The sequence below is a fragment of the Meleagris gallopavo genome, chromosome 10 (assembly GCF_000146605.3).
Source record: "Meleagris gallopavo isolate NT-WF06-2002-E0010 breed Aviagen turkey brand Nicholas breeding stock chromosome 10, Turkey_5.1, whole genome shotgun sequence".
NCBI classification, from domain to species: Eukaryota; Metazoa; Chordata; class Aves; order Galliformes; family Phasianidae; genus Meleagris; species Meleagris gallopavo.
In genome coordinates, this window is record NC_015020.2 from 26,826,501 (window position 1) to 26,853,025 (window position 26,525).

At 49.8% G+C, this 26,525-nt stretch overlaps 1 protein-coding gene and 1 long non-coding RNA gene across 2 annotated transcripts in view; one reads left to right on the forward strand and one right to left on the reverse strand.

Annotated features, from left to right (window-relative positions):
* Nucleotides 1-2,969: 2,969 nt before the first annotated feature.
* The window catches only part of ERI3 (ERI1 exoribonuclease family member 3), a 63,022-nt gene continuing 39,466 nt past the window's right edge, over nucleotides 2,970-26,525 (reverse strand). Inside the window, exon 6 of the mRNA XM_010716210.3 lies at nucleotides 2,970-3,095. Within this exon, the coding sequence (XP_010714512.1) occupies nucleotides 2,988-3,095 (108 nt within the window). The 3' untranslated portion in view covers nucleotides 2,970-2,987. The remainder of the gene's footprint in view (nucleotides 3,096-26,525) is intronic.
* Nucleotides 15,817-17,512, forward strand: LOC109369342. Its single transcript, XR_002118300.2, has 2 exons — nucleotides 15,817-15,855; nucleotides 16,389-17,512. It is a non-coding gene; the product is annotated as an uncharacterized LOC109369342 (long non-coding RNA).

Here is a 26,525-nt window from a genome sequence, read left to right on the forward strand (position 1 = left end):
TCATGTGCCAGAGAGAAGCACAGGGACTTGGAGCATCCCGAGAAAAAAGGAAAAGGGGAAAGGAAAGCAGGCTGAAATAAAGCTGCGGGGGGAGAGTGGGTGCTGACAGCTACAGGCACCATCCGTGTGCCCGCCCCGCACTTAGCAGGACGCGGGCAGGGCAGGGGCACCGCGGGCGCTGGCAGCCGGCGGCAGTTAATTAGAATCGTGTCACTAAGTAAATGCGCTCTGACTGGACTCTGACAGACGCTCACCTATGACACTGGGGGCCAGGAGACAATCCACATCAAACTACTGCAGTGTGACCCTTTTAACACAAAGAGTAAACTCACTGCACGTCGAGTTGAAGCTCATTAAAACTGTCTACTCTGCGAGCATCCCATTAACCTCACTGTTAAAAACACGCAATTCCTCTTCTTCTATCCGAGGCCTAATTAATGCTCTGGATCAGGAACAATATCACGCCCTAACCTTCCGAGATTTCCAATCAGTAAATGAAAAGAGAAAGTCGGGGTTGGGAAAGCACGGGTGCCTGCAGGGCTGCGCACTGTAGGGCTGCTGACCCCCGGGTTGTGGGGCTGCTCCCCCAGCCGGGCACGGCCCCATGGCACAGAGCAGTGCTGCAGCCCCAGGACCCTGCTGGCACCGTCCTGAGCCCACGGGTCCTGAGATCTGAGACTGAAAGAATCTGCAGGCTGAATTCTGAACTTTCACCATGCTTTGCAGACAGCCAATCCACCACAGGTTAAAGCAGAGCGGGCAAGTGAGAAATCAACTTGCACAGCAGTGGCTTCTTCTGCACATTTGGAAACTTCTCCCTTTTCTGGGTTTATTTTCAGTTCAATAACTGGCTCGCTCAGAGCCAAGAAACAACAAAGGCTTGTAGAAAAAGAAGAATGTCACCAACAAACATTATTTAAACCACCTTATGGTTACTCAAACAGAGCATTCTGATTTTCATCCAAAAGCACTATGGCTGAAATCATGAGCAATCTTTTAATCCTCACTTCTTGAATAACAAACAGTAATGCACCATTTTTCTAATGTAATGACAATCTAAAAACTAAGAGTAAAGGCTTATTATGCTACATTATTGATTAAAATAAATGTAGAAAATATACTGTATTAGATGTAAGAAAGAATAACCAGGTTTAATCCCTGGGAGAGCTGAACATGGTCTGATAGGTGCTGGTCAGTAAAACATGACCTTTCTTTAGGGAAACAGTTAAAAACAGTGTGAATATAGAAGAAAATCAATTACTGAAAGCAGGTGCCCTGCTGGCTGATTTAAATCTCAATTAAAACCTGTGATTTTAATCATTCTGATTTATATCAGTCTCTGCAACTCCATAGAGAGACCTCGGTGTGAGAACGAGGCTGCACCACTGCCACTGCAGGGACCTGCTGCCCTAAACTGCACAGAGCTTCCTCCAGCCATCAGGGAAGCCCCAGCCGTATTTCCCAAGGGATGTGGCCCTGGATTTCCACCAGGCTTCACCATGAGCTCCCTGCCTGGGCGCAGGGTGAGGCTCCCATATAGGATCGAGCCCTGAGGTTCCCATATTGGAACCAGAGGGGAAATTATGCACGTCTTTGCTCAGTTTTCAGCCCTCTCTGGTTTGCAGACTTTCGCACACCAGCAACCATCAGAGCAGGTGTTGATCCCCACCTAGGGCAGCCCTAGGGACCCCACTCTGCCCCCCAACTTCCTCAACCCTGCTGCACCCCAGGACCCTAAAAAGGAGTAATTAGACTCCAGACAACACAGGAGCATTTCCAAAGCCACAGCTAGGTCCAGGCTTGCTGCTATGTAAAGTAACAGGCCAGCAGATGTGCTGAGCTGTCCCTAGCTCTTTTCTTGAGATAGCAGCACTGGAAAGTGGGAATGGATTGGGCTGGGTGAGCAGGGCTGTTCCAGGAAGGGAAGGGCAGCCCAGGGCAGGAAATTCTGCAGGACACATGCCTGCTCCAGGATAAGGCAGCAAAGCCTTCCCTAAAGGCCTGGAGTGGAGAGGAATGTGAGCAGCACCTTTCAACTCAATCAGGCAGAGACATACCTGAGCAAGGCAGCACTGAGATAAACATGGGCAGAAACTAAGAGCAGACAGGTGATACTCCAGAACTAGGGATGCTTTGTCAGAGTAGGAGATGACAGCAACAGAGCACTCTCACCATAAATAAAACAAAAGATGAGGCACAAAACAACCCTGCGTCCCCCAGAGAATCTCTAGGAAAGATTCAAGCCCCAAACAAGGCAGAACACATGTCCTGCAGCCCCGGCTTGCTCCCCATCACCAGCAATGTGGCACACCAGCAAGGCAAGTCTGCTCCCAGGCAAGGAAGCAAATTTTAATGCTACCTCCGTCAATAATGCAACCAGATCCATAGTTCAAAAGGAGCTTGCTAATTAAAAGCTGGTGAGCTTTAAATAATTCATCTCCTTAACTTGGATTGATTGGAGAGTTTAATGGTTAGAGTCTTGAAACAATATTAAACAGCCTCCTCAAGGCCCAGGTAGCAGGTGACTTTTCCAAGTAAATCTTACCTTCTTGCAAACTTTACTTCTCTCAAGTCACACTGGATGAAGGGCTGGGAGGCAAAGGGAAGGCAGACACAAGGCAGGCATGTGTGATGCAGCCCTCTGAGGCACAGCCCAGCAAACCTGGGCCAGCTCCCTGCCACCCACATATCCCACAGCCTGGCACTGCCCCTGCTCCCATAGACAACTGTAGTCTCCAGAGCACCCCAGAGCAGGGAGAGCTCCCAGCCAGCACTCATCCCCTCTCAGCTGCAGCACCCTTGGAGCAACTCTTCAGGGGGACTAAGAGCCAGGATGCATTCCCCCTTTCCAATCGTGTTGCAGGCACAACCTGGTGCATCTTCTTCCCTTCTGCCAGCCAGAGGCCACGAAGCCCTCTGGCTGGCCTTCAGCACCTGGCTTTAAGCAGCTCTTGGAGCCATGGGGATGGGCAGAACACGGCACTGGGTCACTTACCTATCCCGCTGTGAGGCCTCCCTATGTGCTGTAGGTTCAGTCCTTTGTTCATGTCTAAGAGTCCATTCTTTGGCCAACTCCCCATGGCAAAGCTGTACGCCTGCAAGAGAGAAGCAGAAGGTCACAGGTTGCATGAGGCATATGAGATACATTCTGGAGGGCACATGTGGGTTTGTGTCCCCAATATTCAACACAGATCCAGACACTGCCCCTAAAGAAACTTTCCAGGAGGTGGTGCAGGCCTGTCCCACTTCAGAGATGCCCAGGGCCTGACACTTAGGCTAGTACAGGAGTGTCACCGTGGGGTTCCTGAGGCAGCCTCCAGCTCCATTGCTGAGTGTTTTGGGACTCCTACAGCCCTTGGGCTCTTCACCTCCAGGAGAAACCCCATTGGGTCCCATATAGCCGTAATCCAGCCAGGGCCTTCTCCTGTCCCACAGCGTCTTGCAGCAGCACCCGCAGCCCGAGTGGCACAGCCCCCTGGACAATACCAGTGGGAGAGCAGGCCAGCCCCGCACCATGCATACGCCCATAATTACAGCCTGAGAGCCCCCTATCTCCTTCATCTTGAGGAATTAAACTCACAATTGCATTGTGAGCCTTAAGAACAGCGCGTGGGCTTAGCACAACTCACACAGTGCTATCTCTGCCGCCGTGAGGGCCATTGTCCCCAGATGAGATCAGGTCAATCCCGCAGCGCCTATCTCCCTCCCGCAGCGGGGATCATCACTGCATACAGTCACTGCATGGAGGAGCAGCAGGGCTCCAAAAGCAAAGCCTGCTTTTGGGGCTGCCCCCAGTGCCCCTGCTCTGCTCCCTGCTGCATGGCTGCCCCATGGGAGCCATGGCTTTGGGGTTGGGAATTCACTGCTGGCCTCTGTAACGGTTTACGCTGCCTTGTTGCTCCTGCCTTAGCAAAACAGAGGGCTCCACGGATAATTAATAGACAGCATTGCTAATCCTGTTGGGAGATGATTAGCAATTAAAACTCCTAATTAAGTCTATGCATAATTCACTGAAATTACACTTTGTGTGTACACAACACGTTCAACAAACACGCTCTGATAACTTCATTGCTGGGATTGCTGGTGGCCGTGTGTGGGTTGGGATGCTGTGTCCCATACCCAGTTCTGGGGTCCGGGTGTCGAACACAGCAGCTCTGCCTGGGGCTCCTGGCTCCCTCTCCTGGGCTGCAGCGGGTGGATGCAGAGCATCAGGCTCCTAGCGAGGAGAACGTTCCAACATCATCCCAGCAAAGCCACAGCCATGCACAGGGCAAGGCTGCCTTAACACCCATCGACCAAGCGCCCCGCACCCTTCTCACCTCTCTGCTGCTTAGAATTGGGGTTTATTGCTGTGAACAGAGCAAGAAGCCCACACCTTAGATCTCCCAGATCAGCACCTCTTTTGCATAGCACTTTTGCTTTGTTAATCAAGGTCATTTGGTACAGCCGCGCTACCTGAGCAAACTAGCTAAGCAGCCCGGCTGGAAGTTGGCCTGACCACTGAAGGTCAAGTGTGCACTTATGCATATTCAAAGCTGTCTGCAGGATCGATTGGGTTTTAATTGTTTTTCCTGGGGTTTTGGAAGGAAGTGCCAGGGGCATTGATCGGTCCGGCTGAGGCCGCTCACACTCGGTGCAGTGACTGCTGTCACCTCGTGGGCAGATGGAGAGCAGCCGGGCCGGGGGAGGTGCAGCCAGCCTGGTCAGGGAGGAGCTCTGCCAGTGGTGGATTGTATTCGAAAATAAAGTTTTTTAATTAAAATTGGCAATTCTGAGCCGCCTGCCGGCAGCAGCCACACAATCAAGAACGAAGAGCTTTGCTGTTTAATATTTAAAGACAACGTTTAATCTTTAAACAGGAAAGTTCTTCTTCTGACTGTTAAAGCGAGCACCCGACACAAGGTCCCAATGCCAGCACCAGTGGCTTTTTGCCCTTTTTTGCCAGGAAATCACATCCATCTGTCCCTCCCTCACTGCAGGGACCAGCCAGAACCCTACGAGGTGAGAGCAGCACCCTGCAGCATTTTGTTTTCATCTCCATTTGAACTATACAAAAAATGTGGGTAGCTTTTCAAAAAGCCCTCCTAAAATATTTTGGGTCAGAATTCTGATTCAAATACGAACTCAGCCCCTCTGATCTGCTACGAAACACCAAAACGACGTTTGCAGAATCACTTTTAAGCAGCCTGAACTCAGTTATTTCCATTCCATTCCATTCTCTCCCTTTTTTCCTGATTCTGTTTGTAATTCTGTGAAGGCCGCATTTACCTCCCAGCCAATGCTCCTCTGAAGTCAGATGATTATTAATTATATTTATTTACTTATACAATCCCGTAGGCAGTTCACAAATACTGCCCTGGGTCACTCCCTGGCGCAGGGCTCTCAAACCAAAGGTAAGCAGATCCTCCTGTGATAAATGGGAGCTAAGAACAGCCAGACATTAGGAGCAGACTCTATTTCCATGCGTGCAACCAGCACCACATTCCCATCACATCCCATTAACAGGACTGGGAATAAGTCCTTGGGTAACTCATACCTTGCATAACCTACAGGATACTCAAGCTGAGGGGAAGCAAGGCAGAGAGATGCTATGGGACAGCACTTGGGGTACAGCAGGCTGGGGCGTGGAGATGCTGGTTGCTCCCTGCAGTGGAACGTGCCAAGCTGATGTATTGATCCAAGTGGGCACAACAACAACAATGCCCCATCATTTATTTATGGGAAGCACCCAGCAGGATTCAGCAGACACGTTACAGGGGCTGGCAGTGCCATGTTCCCTGTCCTTTCTGCCATGTCGATGCTGTGACCCATCCGGTGTCTTTAAACGTTTAACATGCTAACTGTAATTTTAATATTCATATGTACCACGCAGGGAGAAAGTACTTCCTTTTGGAATAATCCTACCAGGAGCAAAGACACTGGGTGGGTTGAGGAGATACTGAAGGATGGGGATGGGAAGTGGAGGGAGCAGGACCCCTATGCACAGCAGCGCGGATTGAGGCTGACCCCTGACATCCTTGCAACAGAGAAAATGACTCTGCGACAGCAAAAGCATCTTCTTCCCTTCGTCATGTCAACTGCATGCCCAACATAAGCATTTCCCTCGAAGCCACCTCATTCTGCTGCTTCCATGATGAGATGTCAGGGTTTTATATTACTTTGTGTGTTGGAAGGAAAAAGGAGGTCGAGTCTGCAGCTAAGTGGGCTTTGAAACAGAGCTTAACGTGTCATTGGTGCCACTCCATCCTATGGCTTTGGGGCTGAGAGTGCCTTTGGGGCAGCGGGTCCCTGGCCATCCCATATTATTGCTTGCAACCTACAGGAAGGAGGGGAACGGGAAATATCTTGCTGGGATTCCTTGCCATGCAAACTCACCAGCACGATGAAAGGGCAAACGAACACCACCCAGGCCAAACCACACAGCTTGGCTGGGGCTGAAAACACATACATAGGGATAGGTAAGGAGCAGGAGGGCGAGGAGGAAAGCTGGTCCCCCAGCACTCTGCAGCACAGCATCCCCTGCAGCCCGGCTGCGGCAGGCAGGAACTTCCCCCATGCCGCACCAGCCCAGGTGCAATGTGTCCCCGTTAAGCAGTTTAGTCGGCAGGGCTGCCGCATTCACAGCTTTTCAAGTGTTTTTAAATCACTTACAAAAGCGGGATTAAACGATCAGGAATTCCATTTAATAGGACAAATAAAGAAATAACAATCTGCTCCATCGGCCCTGCGAAAGGCAGGTTTGATTTAAGGGGAAAAAAAACGTTAAAAAAAAAGTATAAAAGAGGGAAAGAAAAAAAGGAAAGGGGGGTGGAAAAAAAGGATAATGTGTGTTTACTCAAGCAAAGAAAAAAATATTTAAGTGATGTAGGAGAGAAGATTGCGGTAACTAGTGAAGAATAACATCGTCTGCTTTGCTGTCAAATCACACAAGAATTTCAGTAATAGATTCTCATTCTGACACTCAATTCAATTCGAAGGTGATCCTGCTTTATCCCAACACATCAAATATTAAACACTCGTATTAGCCAGGGTGCCGTCGCCTTTCCCGGCTTAGACGCGGCAGGAAGCTTTTCCCCTACTTTCTCTCACCCGCTATAATATTCTCAATGTTATCTAAACATGCCTTCATACACTGGGGTTCTTTATCAATCCCATTTGGGAAGGGAGGGGGGTACTTAAAACGGTATTAGTTTGGGGGGCTTTTATTATTATTATTTCCAAAGCTTTTCAATTTGGTGTGGAAACAGCTTAGAAAAAAAGGAGGAGGGAGGGGAGGCGGTGAGAGAGGGAGACGGAGCGCGAGAGCGAGGGAAAGTATAAGAAAGGGAAAAGCAGCCAGCAGCTCTTGTTTGACTGATGCCTTTCAACAAGGGCAGTCTAGCTTGTCAAAGCCCGGGCTCGAGATGAATTGGCATATCTATTCAGCCTGCCTCTGGATGTCATGCAATACAGTTTCATATTCCCAGATAAGGCATGATAAGCAATTGCTGCCCTGACACCGACTCCATCCATCCCTGCCTTTCTCTGCGTGCGCCTGGCTGACTTACGGGGCTTTGCGTTGCATTTGCATCAATACAGCAGCAAGAGGGGCTGCAGAACTCACCAGTAACCCCCAGCCAGCACCCTGTATCGATGGGGACTGCTTCCACAGACCCCAGCCCGTGGGAGGCTGCAGTCTGTGTGTTTTCTCCTTGCTGGAGCAAGCAGCCCATGCCATCAGGCTGCTGTCCACGAGAACATCGTGGCACATACACATGGTGCACACACACCCTGAAACTGTAGTACTGCTGATGTTGCAGCACTGCCTGGACATACAGCCTGGGAAACTGCAGTTGGGCTCTGACACTGCCCATGGAGAGCCAACGCCTGCCCAGACACCCTGCAGCACAAGCAGGTAAGGCTTTCCTGCTTCACAAAGGGAAACTGAGGCACATGGGCCTTCCCATCCAGAGGTGTGCCTGAGCAGCCTGTCTGCCTACAACCCAGCAATAGCATGCACATTTACTGCTCTAACTCAGCTTCAGGAGGAGCAGGATGGATCCAACCCACAGCAGCCCTGCAGGATTAGCAGGCGCTGGGGCTTGTGCAAGGCCTGCAAGCCTGGCTCCACCATGTCAAAGTGCCAAGCAGTTTAGGCTTCACGTTTCCATGTGTTTGAACAAGTCTCTGCCTTGCTCCCAGGCTGAGGATTATCCTGGATAAAATGTTCTCGGCTGCTGTGTGCTCTGTGGATGGTGACGTGCCAGGTTAAGGCCTCTGGGACCTGCGTTCAAGCCTTGGGTTGGGTTCAAGAGAAACAAATCCACAGGTCTGGGTGACTGCAAGGCTGGGAAATAGGACTGTGCACACAATCGGGGAGCAGCAGAGCTGGAACAGTCAAGGAAGAGAGACACGGAGCCTTTCCCTCCTGCCGCCCTGAGGTGGGCTAGGTGAGGAATATGACATGAAGCAAATGCAGCAACGTCTTCACCCACAGCCACATCTCCTTCCAGGTGGCTGAGCAGGCACCAGCCAGATTCTCCTTGGCTGCTCCTGGGGAAAATGGGAGCCGAGGCGGGGAAGAAGCCTGCAGTGGGGCTGGGACACAGGCACAGGCTGGCACTACCCTGAAATCAGACCATCAGCTGCTGCAGATGTGAGCACAGAGATGAGTGGGGCACTCTGCACACACATCTCCCTCCATGGATTTCACAGATCACAAGCCACCAAAGAGCTGCTGTTTGGCTGTGTTGCATGAAGCCACTGTTCACCACCTCCTCCTCCTCCTCCAGCCCACAAACACACGTCCCCATGATCGAACCCCACACCCCGCCAAAGCAGAGCTAGCTCCAGGTTCACTGTCAAAACACCCAATCCCTTTTGAAGGGGGAATTTTTCCCCCTCGATTTCTATTTTTACTCACACGCACGCTCGTCTCTCCCTCGCTCACTGTTTAATTTCCGTGTGAGAGGGAAGCAGGTGCCCGTGCTCCCGTGAGCTCTCCCTTCTCGAGGCCTTTTTTTTCCCTTCTTGGATCCTGCCCCATTAGTTTAGTGCCCAGCCATCTGCGACGTCTCCTGTAATGCTGTCCCCCTTGTGTACCAGGGAGCTTTTCCATTAGCGCCTTTAATATTCTGACACCTTAGCAGAGGCTGCTATTACATTCAAACACTGATCGCCCTGTGAAATTACATCGCAGGGCTTGCTAAAATGGAATTGTGTATAATCAGGCTCCTCCATGCACTGTCAGTCCCATCACAAATACAACGTAAAGCAGGCTTATGGATGGGCTTAGCAGCTGCTACAAGTGTATTTTTTTTAATAGATGAAGTATCCCTTATTTAAAGCATTTCCTTAAGAAAAAAAAAAACACCAAGAAAAAAACAACAAACAGTGAAAGACAAATCAACAGCTGCTGCACTATGTTAACCATACCGCTGGTCTCTTAAAAACATGTTATTTACTAAGGTAGCTATCTGCTTATCTATAACTATATCAAACAGAGAAGGAGGGTGAGATAAAGATAGTTAAACAGACAGCCGAGGACATATCTGCCACTGGGAAATAATAGCTAAATAAAAAGTGCCATTATGTACTGCTGGGAGGAGAGGGGGGACCCAGCGCTCTTCCTGTGCTGCTCCACAGCACGGTGCTGCTTTCAGAGGCTCCAATTTGCAGGGGCAGCCGTGCCCCACACAGCCCTAAAGCCCCACGTGTCTGTCAGACAAATGTGGACCGGCTCCCCAGCTGTTTTCTGTTCCAACTAAGGCCATAATGGGTTATGACAAAAGTATTTCAGGTGGATGCAGGAATGGTGCGTCAGAGAAATGAGCTCTCCAGCTCCGAGTTGAAAACACTGCCCCTTACCATGCCCTAAAGGTTATGCTGTCTGTCTGCTGTGAGATGTGACGGCACATTGCCTGAGGGAGATTTCCTGAGGCGCTCTGACCCTTCTGCCATCTCCTCCGAGAAGCTTTTGCAGAAACATGAGGCTGCAGCTCATTTCCACACACCTGGAGGGAGCCAGCCCGGATCAAATGTGGTGGGAACAGGGAATCGGCCTGGGGGACAGACTAACGCTCTGACATTTCCCTTCATCCTAAATCAGGATGGAAAAGCCAAAATATTGTAACATTTCACTGTGTGGGAATGGTTCTGCTTGGGAAACTCAAAGCAAAACCCAGTGACAGAAACGCTGCCCTCTGCAAGGAGCAATCTATTCTGGCACGAGCACTGATGTGACATTTTGACTCCAGCTTTCCCAGTACAAAACAAAGCCATTTGTCCACAGCAGACATGCACAGAAGTGCTCTGGGTGTTTTCAGAGGGCCATATCTATTGATGGTCAGGCTACTGGGCACAAACATGCTTGAAATCATACAATCACAGAATGGTGTGGGTTGCAAGGGACCTTAAAGCCCATCCAGTTCCAAACCCCCTGCTGTAGGCTGGCTGTGACCCACCAGATCAGGCTGCCCAGGGCTCATCCCGCCTGGCCTTGAAATGAGGAAGTCTGGGACTGTGGAGGCCCGAAGACAAGTATTCTGTTTTTACGACTCAGGCCCTGTCAGATGGGAAAGAAGCAGGAGATTGATCCTGCAGGTCCTTCTCACCAGAGGGCATGGAAACCTGTGCCCTGCAGCTCCTTACCTCCTCTTCTCAGGCAGCAGACTTGCAGAAGCAGAAAGCAGCTTTCACATTTGAAACGACTTTAAACTAAAAGAGGGGAGATTTAGACTAGATATAAGGAACAAGCTTTGTATAATAAGAGTGGTGGTGAGGAACTGGCACAGGCTGCCAGAGAGGTGGCAGGTGCCGTGTCCCTGAAGACATCCAAGGTCATGCTGAGCACCTGATGGAGCTGTAGGTGTCCCTGTTCATTGGAGTTGGACTAGTTGGCTCTTGACGGTCCCTTCCAACTCAAATGATTGTATGATTTGGCCCAGCACCAACTCAACACAACTATGGGACCCTACGAGCTGCAAGAATTGAATGAAGTTTCTCAGCACTCCCCGAAGATGTGAAGCCACTCAGAAGAGGCAGAGCTAGAACAGCAAGAGAAAGAGGGGAGACTACAAGGCAAAAGGTACCAGGGAAAAGATCAGTAAGGATTAGGAGGGCAGTGGCCACATCCCTTGCCCATGCAGGAGGCCTCGTGGCAGTGGGGACGGAGCACTGAGGTGAGTTAACAAGGCACTGCCTGGGGATGATACCTGTCTGTTCAAAGGCAGATCTCACCCTGGGTCATCTGCACAGCAACTCTTCCCGTGTTTGTTGACTCAGGTCAGAGTCACAGCTGGGGAGGTGAAAGCAGAGGTGGCTCTAAGAGCACTGATGGGTGCAAGCAGCAGGCAGGCAAGCAGTGCGTGGGCCCTGCAGTGTGGGAGGCAGAAACGATGCTCCCTGCTTTCGACTGAACAGCAAACGGAGACGATTTTACTGTTCCCATTTTAAACTGCAATACCTTTTTTTTTCAGGGGTGCAGGAGGCAGAGGCGATGCGAGGACGGGGCACAGCCAGGTCCCTCTCACCCCTCCTGAGTGCCAGCAAGCCATGCGAGCACACCCGCCTGCCCTGTGCGCCCCAGAGAGCTGGCAAACGAGCTCCAAACCAGCCCACTGCTTGTAATCGCAGCCAGCCAGTGTGTGTGTTACGCTTGAGTTGATGGCTGGTGTTAAATTCAATGCCTTGAGTATTGATTTCCTCGCACATCCAGGACTTTGTTAAAGGGTTAGCCGTGAACTGAGATCAAAGGGAGGTTAACTCGTTTCTCATAAGTGGTAAAGCAGACCTCTAGCAAAACTGGGCTCCAGGTCCCCTCCGCAGAGGATGCTCTCTGCATGTTGTTAGCTCTCCCGGTCGTCTCGAAAGCCAGATAAAGCCACAAAGCTGCCTCAAAGCAGGGAGATAAAATGATCCTGACAACTTCGCAGGAGCCAAAGCTATTATGAGTGCACACTGGGGACCGGCAGCAGGGGTCAGCAGGGGATCTGTCCCCACTCCACAAGGAACCAGTCGCTTCACCTAACCCAGATGGCAAGCCAAATCCCTGCCACTGAGGAGCACGAGAGGAGGGAGTACCCCCAGAACTGGAGCTGTCCCACTCTGCAGGCACACAGCACCCTCCTGGCCACGGCCAGGTGACAAGGACACTTTCCCTTGAGCCACTGCTGCCACCAGCACCATCTCAGCCTCTGGGGCATTCATTTGCTTCATTTTACTTTGCTCCTTTCTAGTTTTTCCCTGCTCATATTCATTCCCTGCACCCACATCATTCTGTTTTGCCAAGGCAGTTAAGAGTTAAGTGCACAAATAAGAGGACTGCAATGGGGCTTTGGCTTCTCCTCCTTAATTTTTAAGGTATAGGAGGCAATCTGGAACAGTTATCACTACCACTAATGAACGCCCAGAGGCAGCAAGAAAGAAGCATCCATTTCAGATCAACATCTGTCAGCACTAAGAGGTAAAATCTCAAAAATACCTGAGGTACTCAAGAGACTGGACTGCACCTCCAGAGAGGCTTAAGCACCCAAACCGCTTGTCCCTTAGGTCATCTGGGCACCAATGCTGGCCCTCACCCCCTCTCCTCTCCCAGCAGTTAAGTCACCCTTGCCAAAATAAAACGCGAGCCCCCAAATGGCAATGTTGCTGGTGTCATTTCCTCTGTGCTGCAACATCTGTAGGGCAAGAACCCCAGCACAGCCTACCTAGGTGGTGAAAGCCTCAGTTCTGTTCCTGAGAACAGAACCACAGAATCAGAATATCCCAAGTTGGAAGGGACCCATAAGGATCACCAAGTTCAACTCTTATGGCCAGGGTTCTCTGTGTGGGATAAACAGGCACTCATCCACCCCTCCTCCCAGATCCCTGCCACCCAGCACGCCCCTGGCAGCTGATTTGTTTTAAAGCAAAAGGCTTGTATCAAAGTACTTAGGGAATATCAGTACCCAGCATACCAAGTGCTGAAGATTTCACTTAAACTCTCAGCATCTGTGTATCTCAACTAAATTAAGCTATTTGCTATAAAAGAGCACAATGACAGTAATGGAATAATAACAGCATTAATAAAACACAACAATCCTCGAATGAGAAGCTGACGCATCAGCTAGCTGCAACCAAGAGAAGAAGGCTATTTTAAAATCACACACAAAAACCATCTGGGGGTGGAGAAAACCAACAAAAGCTCCGAAACTCAGAGGTCAGACTGAAATTATGTTTTTAACCTCGAAAGAAAGATGCTTGCCAGAGCCTTCCCAGCCACAGCACTCCCACACCAGCTGGAAATGAATTTCCACAGCTCCTGGCAAAGCAAAGGCTCACAATAGGAACACTGACCATTTCCAGCGGGGCAGAACTGGATGCCTATCTGAAGCAGGAGTGCCCCTGAAGCATCAACAGGGTTTGTAGCCCAGCTCCTGGGACAGATGCGAGGGGCAATGCAGTGCCAAATGCATGAAGCCAGCTGCCTGCACACCATTATGCAAACATCCAGATGTCTCCACGCTGCCGTTTCCTTCTCAGTTGGAAAATTCATCCTTACCTCACCCACACATTCTTCCTCCTTTGTTTTAGATGAGGGTAAGGATAAGCACAGCATCTTGTTACTTGAGCCCCATTTTGCAGGTTGCACCATTTCAGGGCCAGGCACAAGCCAAGCCCCAAGCACCTCAACCTCTCTGAAGGTAATGTCCTGTCACTGGAGCCCATTACCGGGGAAGGGGACTTCAATTCCTGCTCACTGCCAGGCTGAGAAGCTCCAGGACCAGCATGGCACAGTGCTGGGTCTTGGTGCTTCCTTTGCTAGAACACTGTAGCAGCCCACATCATGTCCCAGCCAAAAGGCAAATATCTCTGTGCCAAGGTCATCCCTGTAACAGAGCCCATTGCAGCTCCTGCCGAGGACAACGCAGCACAGACAGACATCTGCTGTTCTCTGTGACATCAGAAAAGGCCTTCCCCAACACCATGGACACCGAATCTGTGTGCAGGTTCCTACCACAAGTCCTCCTCTCTGTCCCCTTGGCTGCTCTATCAACTGTCCTGTCAACTTGGCTGACCTATCCTCTCCAGCTCTTCATCACCATGCTCCTAACCTGACCCTTTCTAAATTCCCATGGAGAAAAAGCCAAGGCAGAAGCTGTCTAAAATCTGAGCAGGCTGCAAGTTTCTTTGTTTTCATTACAATTTCCTCTCCTGATGCTTTTTTTAAAGGCATTTCTGTTCTGCCCCTCAGAGGTGCTCCTGTGATTGAATGAAACATGACCCCAGGCTCCAATAAGTGTATTTCAATTACATCTGTCACCACATAACAATGTAATGATATATCATGTGATATTAAATCCATGGTAATCATATCAGCGATTTTTTTAATAGTGCACTAATCACATTATTACATCTCAATAATTAACAACAGAAGGCCTAAAAACCTGGATACAAAGAGGGAAGCTTGGAGAGTCCCAGCTCTTGCCTGGGAGTGGAGCAGAGCAGAGCAGGATGGTGAGGGAGATGCTGTCAGTGCATGGCATGACCACGGGCAGAGTGCTGGGCACGGGGATCCCATGCCACTCCATCTCCACTGTGCTTCAGCTCCCCTCCTGTTGCAGCCCGGTCAATCTTGGAGTTTCCACATCACAAGCTGATCTGAAGAGAGCCTCATTACCTGCCTTAAATTTCCAGCCAAGCACTTAGCTCTTAAAGACGGGATTTAAGAAATATTTGACTGATCTTTTCTCTCCTCATTGAGTTGGGCTTCTCTGAACCAATTCAACCTGTGAAGTTGAAATACTGAGAGTGGGAGGGGATGGAAGTGCTGGCGGTCACACTGTGCGACATGCAATATCCCTGGCTCCCCACCGGCCCTTCCCAAAGGGCCAGATCCTGTCTGACCTCCCCAGCCACCACCTCCTTCCCACTGCAGGAAGGGCATGGGGGGATTATAGCTCTTCAACATTCAGACAGCACTTTCTGCCGTGCCTGGAAGTGCAGACTGATATTCTCACGTCCTTTTCCATACACATCTTTCTCCTACCCCACTTTCTACCTCTTCTGTCCCCAGGGCTGTGCAAGACAGGCAGAACTCTGTCTGGCTGAGGCAGAGCAGTAGGACTTTCTCTCCTTCCCCCACTCTCTTCCTTCCATTTTTTTTTTTAATTTTGTCTCAGAAGCCACGATCCTTTAAAGATGTGCACGTCTCATTAGCTCTACCTTGACAATCATTACCATTGCCACAAATGCAGGAGGAGAACTCAGCCCGAGCGTGGGAGAGTCCATTACCTCGCAGTTAAAGGGACACGGACAACTCCGGGCTGCCTGTGGCCTCGCTCCCTCTTCTAGGCAGGCTCTGTATGGGCAAGACCATGCCGCGGCCCCGCAGGCACAAGCAGTGTGCCCCTTTTCCACACTCGGCATGTTAATGTCATGCAACATCTCACTTCAGCAAAATGCCCCTGTGCTGGACCACAAGAGCCCACCCAGCTGCAAAGCAAGCAGCTGATACAAATGGGTATGGCAGAAGCCACACACAGGCTGAGGACCACCAGGAGGATCCTGGGGCAGGGCACGGCTTCCATGTATGAATGCTTGGTGACACCACTGCAACAGGGACAGAACCAGAGCTGTGCACATTGCAATCATCAACCAGCTTAAAAGTGCAATGTCCCCTTGTAGTGGAAATGCTAAGTCACAGCCTGAACCAGTGATAGAGCACCTGCTGGGAAGGCAGGGCCAACCCAGGGCAGCTCAGGTGTAAGCAATGCACTTGAGTGACTGGAAGGGGTGGAGCCAGGATCCACCCCTTCCCAGCCCTCATTTAAGGGCTGACAGAGGGAGGCAAGGGTTGCTTGCTGGAGATCCCTGCTTACGTGGGGCCTTTTAAAGGTATGTAGCCTTTTTCCCTTGTTTTTGCATCTATGGCTGCTGTACTTGGGCTTATACTTGCTTGCTGTAGCCTGGGACTCTGCTACCCTACTGTCATTGCTGTGTTTTCCATCACATTATAGTGTTACATCTCTCTACTTGCTGGGTCTGTTCCCAGGTTTGAAGGCTTTGTAGGGTGTCATATGGACCCAAGTGAAGGATGGGCTCAAGTGGGTGACGGTGACTGAGGTGATGGATCTTCCTAGCTGGAGATGATGGGTCCTGCTCATTCCTCTGGGTACTGCCCTGCTTCTTTGTGCCTTGCAGGCTGGGAGCTCTCCATGCTGCTCCCTGCAAAGCCCTGGTAGGATGCAGTAACACAGGGCTGCGCTTCAGAGCTGCACTCTGAAGAAGGATCCTACCTACACACCAATGAGGCTGTCCAAGAACTTGACAGGACTCTGTTTGAAAAAGATGTTGAAAGAAATGATCTCTTTAAGTGCAATGGGAGATATTTGTCTCTGATTTACCCTTGGCTTTTTGCTCTGGTTCAGGTAGGAGCGGTGTGGGATGGCTGGCAGATCTGAGAGCATGGCACGCCCCAGCGGGCAAAGCGAGCAGTGCGGAGGAAGGCGCGAGTCAGTTTGGAGTGCTCCCCATTTATCAAACTCACGCAGCCCGCCAGCAGAGCGAGTCTTTCTATCATTACAGCTCTCAAAATCCGATTCATACCACTAATCCTGCCTTCATTCTCCCAGATTAATAACATCTCTTTCAACCTTCACAGTGTGATAAATAGACAAAGAGAGAACAAAAGGAGAAACAGAAGTGAGAGAAAGAGCCAGAGCAACTCCACATAATAAAGAGAACCAAGAAAGGGGAGAAAAAAAAAAAGGAAAAAGAAAGGGGGAAGAAAGAAGCTGGCACACTTGACTCTGCCATTTACTTCAGCAGATTCTCCCTAAGAGCTCCCTGCAATCTTTAAAGAATGTAAAACATTGCTCAAAGAAAAGGCTCGTTAGCAACTCTGACCAGCCCAGGTTTGCTGGAGATCTTTTTGCTTCCAGCCTGGGCTCGGGCCAGCACTAAGTCTGTTGGTTCCTTTCCTGCTCCTTCCCCAGATTCAAGCACTAGTATGCATCTACTACCTCCTTGCAAAGGCTCCATGGAGGGCACAGGGGGTGCTCAGAGAGCCCAAGATGCTGGCATTGGCATGGGACCCTCACATCTGCGGAATCATTAAGGTTGGAAAAGACCATTAAGATCGCTTTGTCCAACTGTCAACTGGTCCTCACCGTGCTTGATGGCCTCGTCACTCAGTGCCACATCTCCACAGTTTTTTAAACACTCCAGGGATGGTGACTCATCACCTCCTGGAGTATCTCAGGAGCGAGGCCCATGACTCTTAGGCTTAGGATGGGGATGAAGAGAAAGCCACAACAGCAGCCCAGCAGATGTGGCACTTGATGCTATTCTTCTACCATCCATCGAGCTGGAGGCAAAAAGGATGATAGCAAGGGAGCAGCCCTACTGCACATGGAACAGTGTTGCCTGGGTGCAAGGAACAGGATGGTGGCAGCAGGTGCCCTCCTAGCACTGCCCTGCTCTGCTTTGATAGGTAACAGCTGAACCCTAGGGCAAGCTCAGCTTGCAGCCCCCTAACACAGAAAGATAACTTCTATCCCCCCCAAACAGCACAGCCCACTCTCACTGGTGCCAGCTATGCTCCCCTCACAGTACCAAGTGCAGCCTATGCCACCATACTGAGCACAGAGGAACAACTCCCAGCCAGGATGCTGCTCTATTGTGGCTCTGCATTCACAGCCCCCGTGCAGAGGCTGGGCTGGGTTGTTGGTTTTCTTTTTTTTTCCCCTTTTCTTTTAAACTGCTCCATATTACTCCAGCTTTGAAGTACAGAGAAAAGCAACACTCAGTGTGGCTTTTTTTTTAAAGCTACCTTTATCAGAGCAAATCTTTTCCCTCTCTGCTGTGTCGCTGGAGATAGATATCAAGCAAAAAGAAAGTCTCCTCTTCTAACAATGGATTTCCCTTCCCTTCTGAACTTCAAATAGAAAACTCTTATCTACAGCCACAGTTGACCAGAAGAAGAAAAGAAAAGAAAACAGACTATGAACTGAACCCAGGCTCTCTTTCTATTTACTCAAAAAGGCTGTGCTGGGTTCTTCACGGGGAGATGCTCTGAACATGTTTATAGCACATATTTACTCACTTCACTAGCCATCCCACTACCATGGAAATGCACCTGCTTCTTCCCCAGAATGACTCTCTTTTGAAATCCTTTCTTTGCTTGGCAAGCCGCATGTACCAAGGCCATCCAGCACAACAAAGCCTACGCCGAAAGCTGGGGTCCATGAGAGCTCTTCAAACTCAGCTAGGAGCAGCAGCAGTGGTGCCCCTGGCTTGTATAAACCATCCCATCCATACAGTGAGAGTTCTTTAAAATGACAGGATGGATGGCAGGTCAGAGCTCGCTGGCTCTGCTCACGCAGGATACCAGCTGAACTCCCATCCTGTACGGCCAGGAAGCCACTGCAGCCTTAAGCCCTGCCCTCCTCCCTGGGGCAGTTCTGTTTCTGCAAAAGCTGCGCCCTGTGGGGTACAAGGGGGGGATCCATCCCACAGCTCCTTCCCCCCGAGCTGCCTGCTGATAGATACTCAGTGGGATTGGCAGAGCACTGCGGAAGCGCTTTATAATTCCCGCTCCTCTCCTCCCTCCTCAGCATCTCCTGGGAAAGGCATGATGATGGACGGTGACATAAGTGACTGTTCCCAATCAAGGTAATGTAAGTAATGACAGCTGACGTGATTCCTGGAACGCGCGGGTGCCGTGTGCCTTTCCAGAGCTGGCAGAGGCAGCAGGCTGGGGCAGAGCCTTGGCCAGGTGGGAGGACAGGAGCCCCAGAGTGGCTGCACTGCCCTTGCACCCCTGCCCTTCCCCGCAGACCACCACAGAATACCCAGAAATGGAAGCGTTAAGTCAATAGCTGGAGCCTGTCCTCTGACCCCAAGGCGGCAGGGCTGCAGCAGTCCCAGCACACGCACACACACACATACACACACACATGGGTTTGCAGAGGCTCACAGAGGGACAGCTTTGTGTGAGCTCCGAGCTGCATCCCTCTCCCAGAGCCTCCAAATTAGTAGGGAAATTTAACATGCAGAGAAGCGACCGATTAATAACCCTGCATTGACTTAAGAAGACCTTGAATAATACATAGCGCTTGTACACGGAAGGGGAAAAAGTCAAGTCCTTCTGCTTGTCAAGTGTATCCGCCTCCCAAGCACTGACACTCCACGAGCAAACCTAACTGCCAGCAGCTCCAAGCTCCTCTTCACAAATGCCTTTTGCTGAGATTAATGGTCTAACTTTGTGCCAAGTTAGGCTGGCAGTTGGACAGTTCCAAGTACGGTGTTATTTTAAAGGTAATTAGCACTGCTTGTTAATAGAGTCTCTAAAGCTGCCAAGAAGAGGATGAGCACTTGCAGCCCATAGTGTGGTGCGTGCTGCTGGGTGGGTACCTGGAACCCATGGAAAAGGGTCTTACCATGAGGCCACCCCAACCCCATCTGCACCATCCCAGCAGCTCAGCCACATTGAGGAGAAGCTGGCCCCAAGCAGAGATAAGATTGACAGAAGCCCAGCTACAGGCACCAGGCTCCACAGCACCATAACAGCAGATGAAGCCACAAATTATTCCCAATTGCAGCCTGATTTCAGCATCTCTGCACTGCTCCAGCAGTTGAATGGCAGCCGAGTCACCCTTCTGTGCAGTCAGCCCACGAGATGCTGCGTGGATCTAATGCCTGCAACGCAATTTCAGAATGGAAAGACCTAAAGCCTATGGCCAGGAGAGATGAGACCTTGTTTTCGTTCCAGTCTCACAGCCGCCTTCTAACCCATCTATGTTGTCACTACACAAAACATGTTGTGTAAGATAAAAGGTCAGCAACCAAGTACAAAAGCATTTACACCCAGTGTGAATGACAAGGGAGAAGGTGCCAGAAGGAATCAGGATTTGTCTTTTTCAGATGTAAATGAGGGGCAGCTAGAAGCAGAGTTCCAAAGATGCATTTTAGCACTGAAAACTCTTTCTGCCAAGGGAACATGTGATAAACAGGCTCAATTCTTAGAGTTTGATTTCCAGAGCAATAAGCACAGAAACTGAGCCCAAAGAAAAGCTCCATATTAGCAATCAAATCCAATCACTCAAATAAGAAAGAAGAGACACCCAGACTGGTGCAGACCTGTTTCCAGAGAGAAGTTTGGCTTCCCAACCCTTTCACACCCCGCAGTGGCTCAATGGAAGAATTCTTAAGAAGTTGCAAGTTTGGTCATAATGTGTAAAAAGCCCCTGAAATGCGACATCATTTACTCTTCTGTGGTATTGCTCAGCAGAGCTAATAAATCTTGCATGAGCAGAGCTGATTCTAATTTTCTAATACGAAAAGGCATTTGGATTGAGAGAGAGGGGAAGATAAAAGTGATTGAATCTCCAATAGCCCAGAGTCAGTGACAGGAAACATCCTGATGCGGACCCTGAGGAAGAATGGCTCCCTCCCACCCCAACATCCCATTCTCCCTGCTTTCTGCTCGCGACTCCTCTATTGACAGGATGTGGTTTTAAACACAGTTACACAAGTTATCATTTCTGCCTTCTGATCAATCTGAATTTTCAGGACGATTACCCTCTTAATCAATGATTGCTATCAGCATCCCCAGTTCCTCGGCGGGGCTGCGGGCAGACGGCGCACAAGCAGTGACGTTGGAGGAGGCTGGGAGCTGTGAAGGCCACTTCAAGGAACATCTGATGGGAAAAATAAGCGGAGGGAATTCAAAGGGATGTTGTGCAAGGCACAGCCAGGCAGGAAAGATCGGGGAACTGCTGAAGGTACCACTAAATTGGAAAATGAATCTATTGAAACTACAATACGAGTAGTGAGGCACTGGAACGGGTTGTCCGGAGAGATGGTGGATGTTCCATCATTGAAGGTCAGGCTGGATGGGACTCTGAGTAACTGAACTGCAAGAGTCCCTGTCCGCTGCAGGGGAACTGGGCTAGAGAGCCTTTAAGAGTCCCTTCTAACTCAAATGACTCTACGATTCTATGAAAACAATGGATTTGCCATCTACCCAAACCAGATACCTAAGAGCTATCTGTTGTGAGCACTCCTGCTCCCGATGAAGCTAATGAGCTCCACTTCCAGAGACTGAAACTATTAAAAGCAAAGGAGAAGAAGTAGGCTTCAGCCATCTCCAAAGATGTGAGATTTTATGCATTTTATTTCCAGAGAATGTCACCAGAATGCCCCTACCACTTCCATAAAGCAAGCCCTCACCCGTGGAAGAAATACCTTATTCAGCCACCAGTGGTTGCTCTTGGAGGATACAGGCACATCCTCAGTACATCGTTCTGCCCCAAAAGTCACTTGACCACATCCCTGCACCCCTTCCTCCGGGCACTTGGATCGAGGAAGGTGCTGCTGGGCAAGCAGGGAGCTCTGGGAGAGGAGAAAACAGCTGAGCTCCCGCAGGAGACAGCAGTATGGTGACAGCGTGGTGGCCTCGTGACTGTGCCCAGCAGCTTGAGCTGGCACTGAGCAGAGGCAACGGGTGAGGCTGGCAGCCAGCTGCCTTCACAGGCTGCTGCTGGCTGGAGGAGCTCTCCGAGAGCACAGTATTTCACCAGCTATTTTACATGGAGAATTGCCGATCAAAGATATCCCCACTGTGTGCTCCAGAGCAATAAAAATAAAAAAAACCCACAAGAAGAATTCTTTAGGCGGGTAATGGGCATTTTATTCCTTTTTATGACACTAAACATAGGCAGCTGGCATAATTACACCACAATAAAGGCATAATGTGCACCTAGCAGAACAAACTCATACTTTTGATAATTAGGCAGAGCAAACACAGTCTGGGGTTCAGTCACACGGATTCACTGTCTCCTGATGCTGTCAGAGCCCCATCCCTGCAGTGTGCCAGCCCCACGCCCATGGTAGGATTTAGGGACCCTATGAGAGAGCTGAGCAAGCAGAGCATTACCTGAGGGCAATCCTGCGAGGAAGGGATGGCCAGGGAGCTCTGTTACCTGCAGGAGAGGTGCAGGATGGGTGCGTGGGGCTGCATGTAGCTCCTGGTGATGGAGCCAAGGAGTGAGAACACCAACTCTACAGCTTGATCCTAAAGAGTGACCCCAAGGAAGGGCTGCAGCAGAGCCAGCTCCGCAGGGCCGTACCACGCCCAGTGTGATGGCAAAGGGAGACTGACAGCACAGAGATGCTGAGCCCCTTTTGGGCTTTGCACCAGGAATGTGCTCTCCAAGGTTCTGTGCACCCGTGAGTCCTGGTGCCAACGTGCAGAACAACACACAGCAGGCAGCGAGCACACTCCTCAGGCAGCTGCATGCAGCTCTGAGTGAGGAGCCCAGCCAAGGCGGAGATCCTAAATGATCTCTGAAATATTAATAGCATCAATCAGAGCCAAGCCAACAGAGGTTACCACACTGGGAAAGCACCGAGCAGGCTTTCCTGAAGCTGGCACGAGTCCATGCGCTAAATATCCAGTTTGTTTAAAAATATAAAATTGATGTCCCTCGCCTCTGCCTTTCAACATCATGTGAGAAGTCTCCAGTGGCCCAGAAGGGAGCCCAATGCCGTAGCCTGGTTGTGAGGCTGCACAGACCAAATGCACCACCATCCCCAGCTCCTACTGAAATGGTCCCACCTATAAAACCATTGAATCATTACGGTTGGAAAGATTGGTAAGATCATCTAAGCCCACTGTCCCATCTCTTCCTTAGAGCTCTATTTCCCCATCTTTTCTCACCTCTAAGTATTAAGGAGAAAAACACTTGCTATTACACTCCTTCATGACTTTATAGACCACATCAGACCACGACACCATGACTCCTGCTCAGGAGCTCCCATGCCCCGTGAAGCCAGCAGAATATTCACATCTCTCACCCAAAGGTGTCCTGGTCTGTGCCCAGGCTGTTGGAAAAAGGTTGCAAAATAACCCCTCATGGGGCTCCCACTGCAGGCGAGCAGAGAATTTAATCTCAACTTGCTTAGTAGCCTTGGGGCTCTAGGAGATTTAATTAATTAATTTGATGAGTGTGAAACACTTATTAATATACAAATTCCACTACACCGTCTCCCATCTCTCAGTTCAGCATATCTCACTGTTTTCACACTGAGCCCAAGGGAGGCATTGAGGCACGTCTCCCTGCAAACAAGGCACAAGCTCCTGCAGCCACATCGGCTGGGCAGGACAGCAAGCACTAAACCAGCTGATGTGCTAATCCCCAAGGCTTGCAGATCTCATTAACCTCTCATCCCTGTTCCGGAGAACTCCAGAGGGCCATTTCCATGTTCCTCCATGGAGCTTCTGTCCTTTAATGCACAGAGATGAGTGCACAGGTCCTTGCCCACGTACCAGGTGCCCGTGCTGCACTCCAGCTGTGGGGTTGGGACATAGGAAAGCAGGAAAGGCCACTTTCTGTGCAGTGTACCTTTGCTTTCCAGCTCCTTCGGACCTGCAATGCAGCAGGATGACTGTAAGACATGCCCTGCCTGTAATCTCTTCTCCTCTTGCTCCATGACTGCATGGGTCTGGCTGCCTGCTGCAACACGAGGGCACACAGAAGGCTCTGATCTTTTCGACTATGGTATGCATGCAAGCCCAGTGGTTTCAGCTCTGCAGCACAGCACACAAAGCCAGATGGGAACTGCAGACAGATGTTCACATCCCGCAACAGGGAGAGGTGCAGCCCTGCAATATGGCACAAGGGCTGCACAGGGGCCTCAGCAGCTGCCACTCCTCCCACCTGCAGGCTCCAGCAATGTGCAGGCAGAACTACAAACACTGACATGCCTTCAGCTGCTCGCATGGTGATGCTTCTGCTTACAGTTCCAGCTAGCTGATGCTTTGCTGAATTCTGAAGTTTCAGCTGTCCACTGCCACCACCCAGAGCAAACTCTTCCCTTCCTCCCTAAGGACTTCCAAAGGACAAGGGAAGCAAGAACTATTAATTTTTATTCCATTTTAGAACTTAATTCTGTTCTTTCATACAGTCACACATTTTATGGCCAAAAGGAATTGTTAAAGTCATCCTCTTTTTTGCAAGCCAGGAAACTTAGCTCCTTTCTGGGGAACCAAGCCCAAGAAATGACAGTAACCTCTGGGGATCACAGCTTTCCCATCCACTCCCTGATAAGTCCACATAGACACATGCTTCATGGAAAACTGCTCCTGAGTTTCCGGATGCAATAGTGGAAAACAAAAAGAAAGAAAAAAGAAAAAAGTAGGGAAGCACACATAGCCATTCTGAGTTAGACCAAGACGACCACTGCTCTTTTCTACCCCCCTGGGATGGGCACGCACGCTACCACAAGTCATCCAAAACCAGTGAAGCCTCCAGGCTGCATCTAGAGCCCGCCTCAGCCGTAGCAAGAACAGCTCCTGAGACTGCAAGGAAAGGAAATGAGATGCGAGGCTGGGATCATTACTTTGAAACTATAAGCTCGTGCCACTGAGCCAAAGCCTGTTATCCTGACATGGGTCTGTGCCACCCCAGCAGCACCGATCATTTTCCAGCTCTGGTCCCCCGGGGAGCCCAGCTGCAGCCACGGGACCAAAGGGCTGGGTCTTCAGACTCTCCCAGATGCCCTTTCCCGTTCAGACAAATATCCTCACTCCCTCCCTTTGATTTAAGAGTTCCTCTCCTGGCCCTGACAGTAAGGTATTTCTGTCCCACAGATTATAACTCACTCTGGGCTATTATTCAACTCCCAAGCCCTGGCCCTGCTGCATTTAGTCCAAACATAATATCCTTCATGCATATATTATCTGTCTCCCTATTATCTGGAATCATTTCGGAATTAAATTTCAGTCCTGCAATATTGGCTTGAAGAGCGGCTCGCTTTATGGGCTAGTCAAAGGTTAGAATACCAATCAAAATAACACTGCCGATGCAGAGAGACATTTTAATATTCCAAAACCCGGTAATTGTAAAAGGACATAATATTTTTTCCCTGATTACCCCAAAGGCAACACATGTTAACAAGGCGAGGGAGAGAGTGAAAGAAATTTCAGAGTTCAGACAGCCGCACGACAGATTTAAAGGAGAAGTCATGCACGGCGGCGGCTCCAGTCCCGGCAGTGGGAGGCTCCCTGCCCACCTCAGCCCCCGTCGTCCCCCCAGAGGCAGCCCAGACCCCCTGGATCCACCAAGGGCAGCCCCATCCCACGCAAGAGCTACACTGAGATGGATGCAGCCAACACTCACCAAGCAGGAGAAAGTGCCCAACTTCTGCTCAGGCACTGAGCCTGCCCCAGGTTAATCCGAGCTCAGCCCACAGTAAGTTGTTCCAACGGTTAATTATTGCTTCTCTAAAACCTGCACCTGAATTATCTCGCTTGGATTCCAGGCATGGGAGCTGCTTTAAGCTGTTGTTCTGCTAAGCTGATGGAGCCTCTCACCACCTTCAAGTTCTCCATGTATTGCTCAGGGACTACAGCCAAGACGCTCATACACCCTTCTCTCTGGTATCCTAGACAGCTTCCAGGGCCTTTGACGTACAGAAAGTGTTCTCATGGATGCTACAGTTCTCACCAAGTCTTCCCATTGCCAGAATCCCTACTGATGAGTTCTTCTCCATCATGTCTGTGAGTCTCTCAACGTGGTTCAAGCTGTCCCAAACAAGGAGGTGATCCAGCCCCGCTGCTCCTACTCAACATGCCCTGCTTTTAAGCCCAATGGCATCAGTCTTCTGGATGCAGTACCTACACACTTTATAAAAAATGATTTTTAAGTTTTCTTCCAAGGCGTTGATAAAAGTGCTAAATACAAGAGGCCTGAGAAATAGATCCCTATGGGGCCCCACTAGGAAGACAAGAACTCCATGATGATTACCCATTTACAATTAAATGCTAGGAGCTGTCAGTTCGCTCGTTCTTAATCAATGTAATGTGTGCCATGTTGATTTTGTATCACTCTTGTTTCTTCATCAAAATGTCATAAGGTACCAAGTCAAATGCCTTCCAGAAGTATATTACATTGACATGGTTACCTTTATCAACCAAACATGCAGTCTCATAAAAAAAATATCAAGTTAGTTTGAAAAAGATCTAGTTTCCATAAATCCACATTGATTGGCATTATATTATCCTCTTTTCATTCTTTATTAATCATCTATGATATCTGGCTTTTCATTACTTTGCCCAGAATTAATGTCAAGCTGATAGGGCTATAATTACTTCATCGGTCATCCCATTTGCCCTTCTAAATTACTGGTACAACATTAGCTTTCTTCGAGTCCTCTAGAACTTCCCCCATGTTCAAAGACTTATTAAAAGCAACAAGAACAGTTGAGAGCTTCTCAGCCAGCTCTCTGAAAGCTCTTGCAAACCAGCTATGCAAAAAATGCCAACCTAAAGCAACCACTTATTGTATCGTAACAGCATCTTGCTCACTGATACGACATCCTCTGCCTTTCAGTAAATACAGAGCAATGTATTTTGCTGTTAGAAGCAATCTTTCCATTCCCTTCCAGCTATGAACCAATGCCATTGCACAGACACTTTTCTTTCCCAGTTTTCACAGAAAGGACATCCTTACTTCCCTTACCACTGGAGCTATGTTTCTACTTTTGCTTCCCTTCACAACATC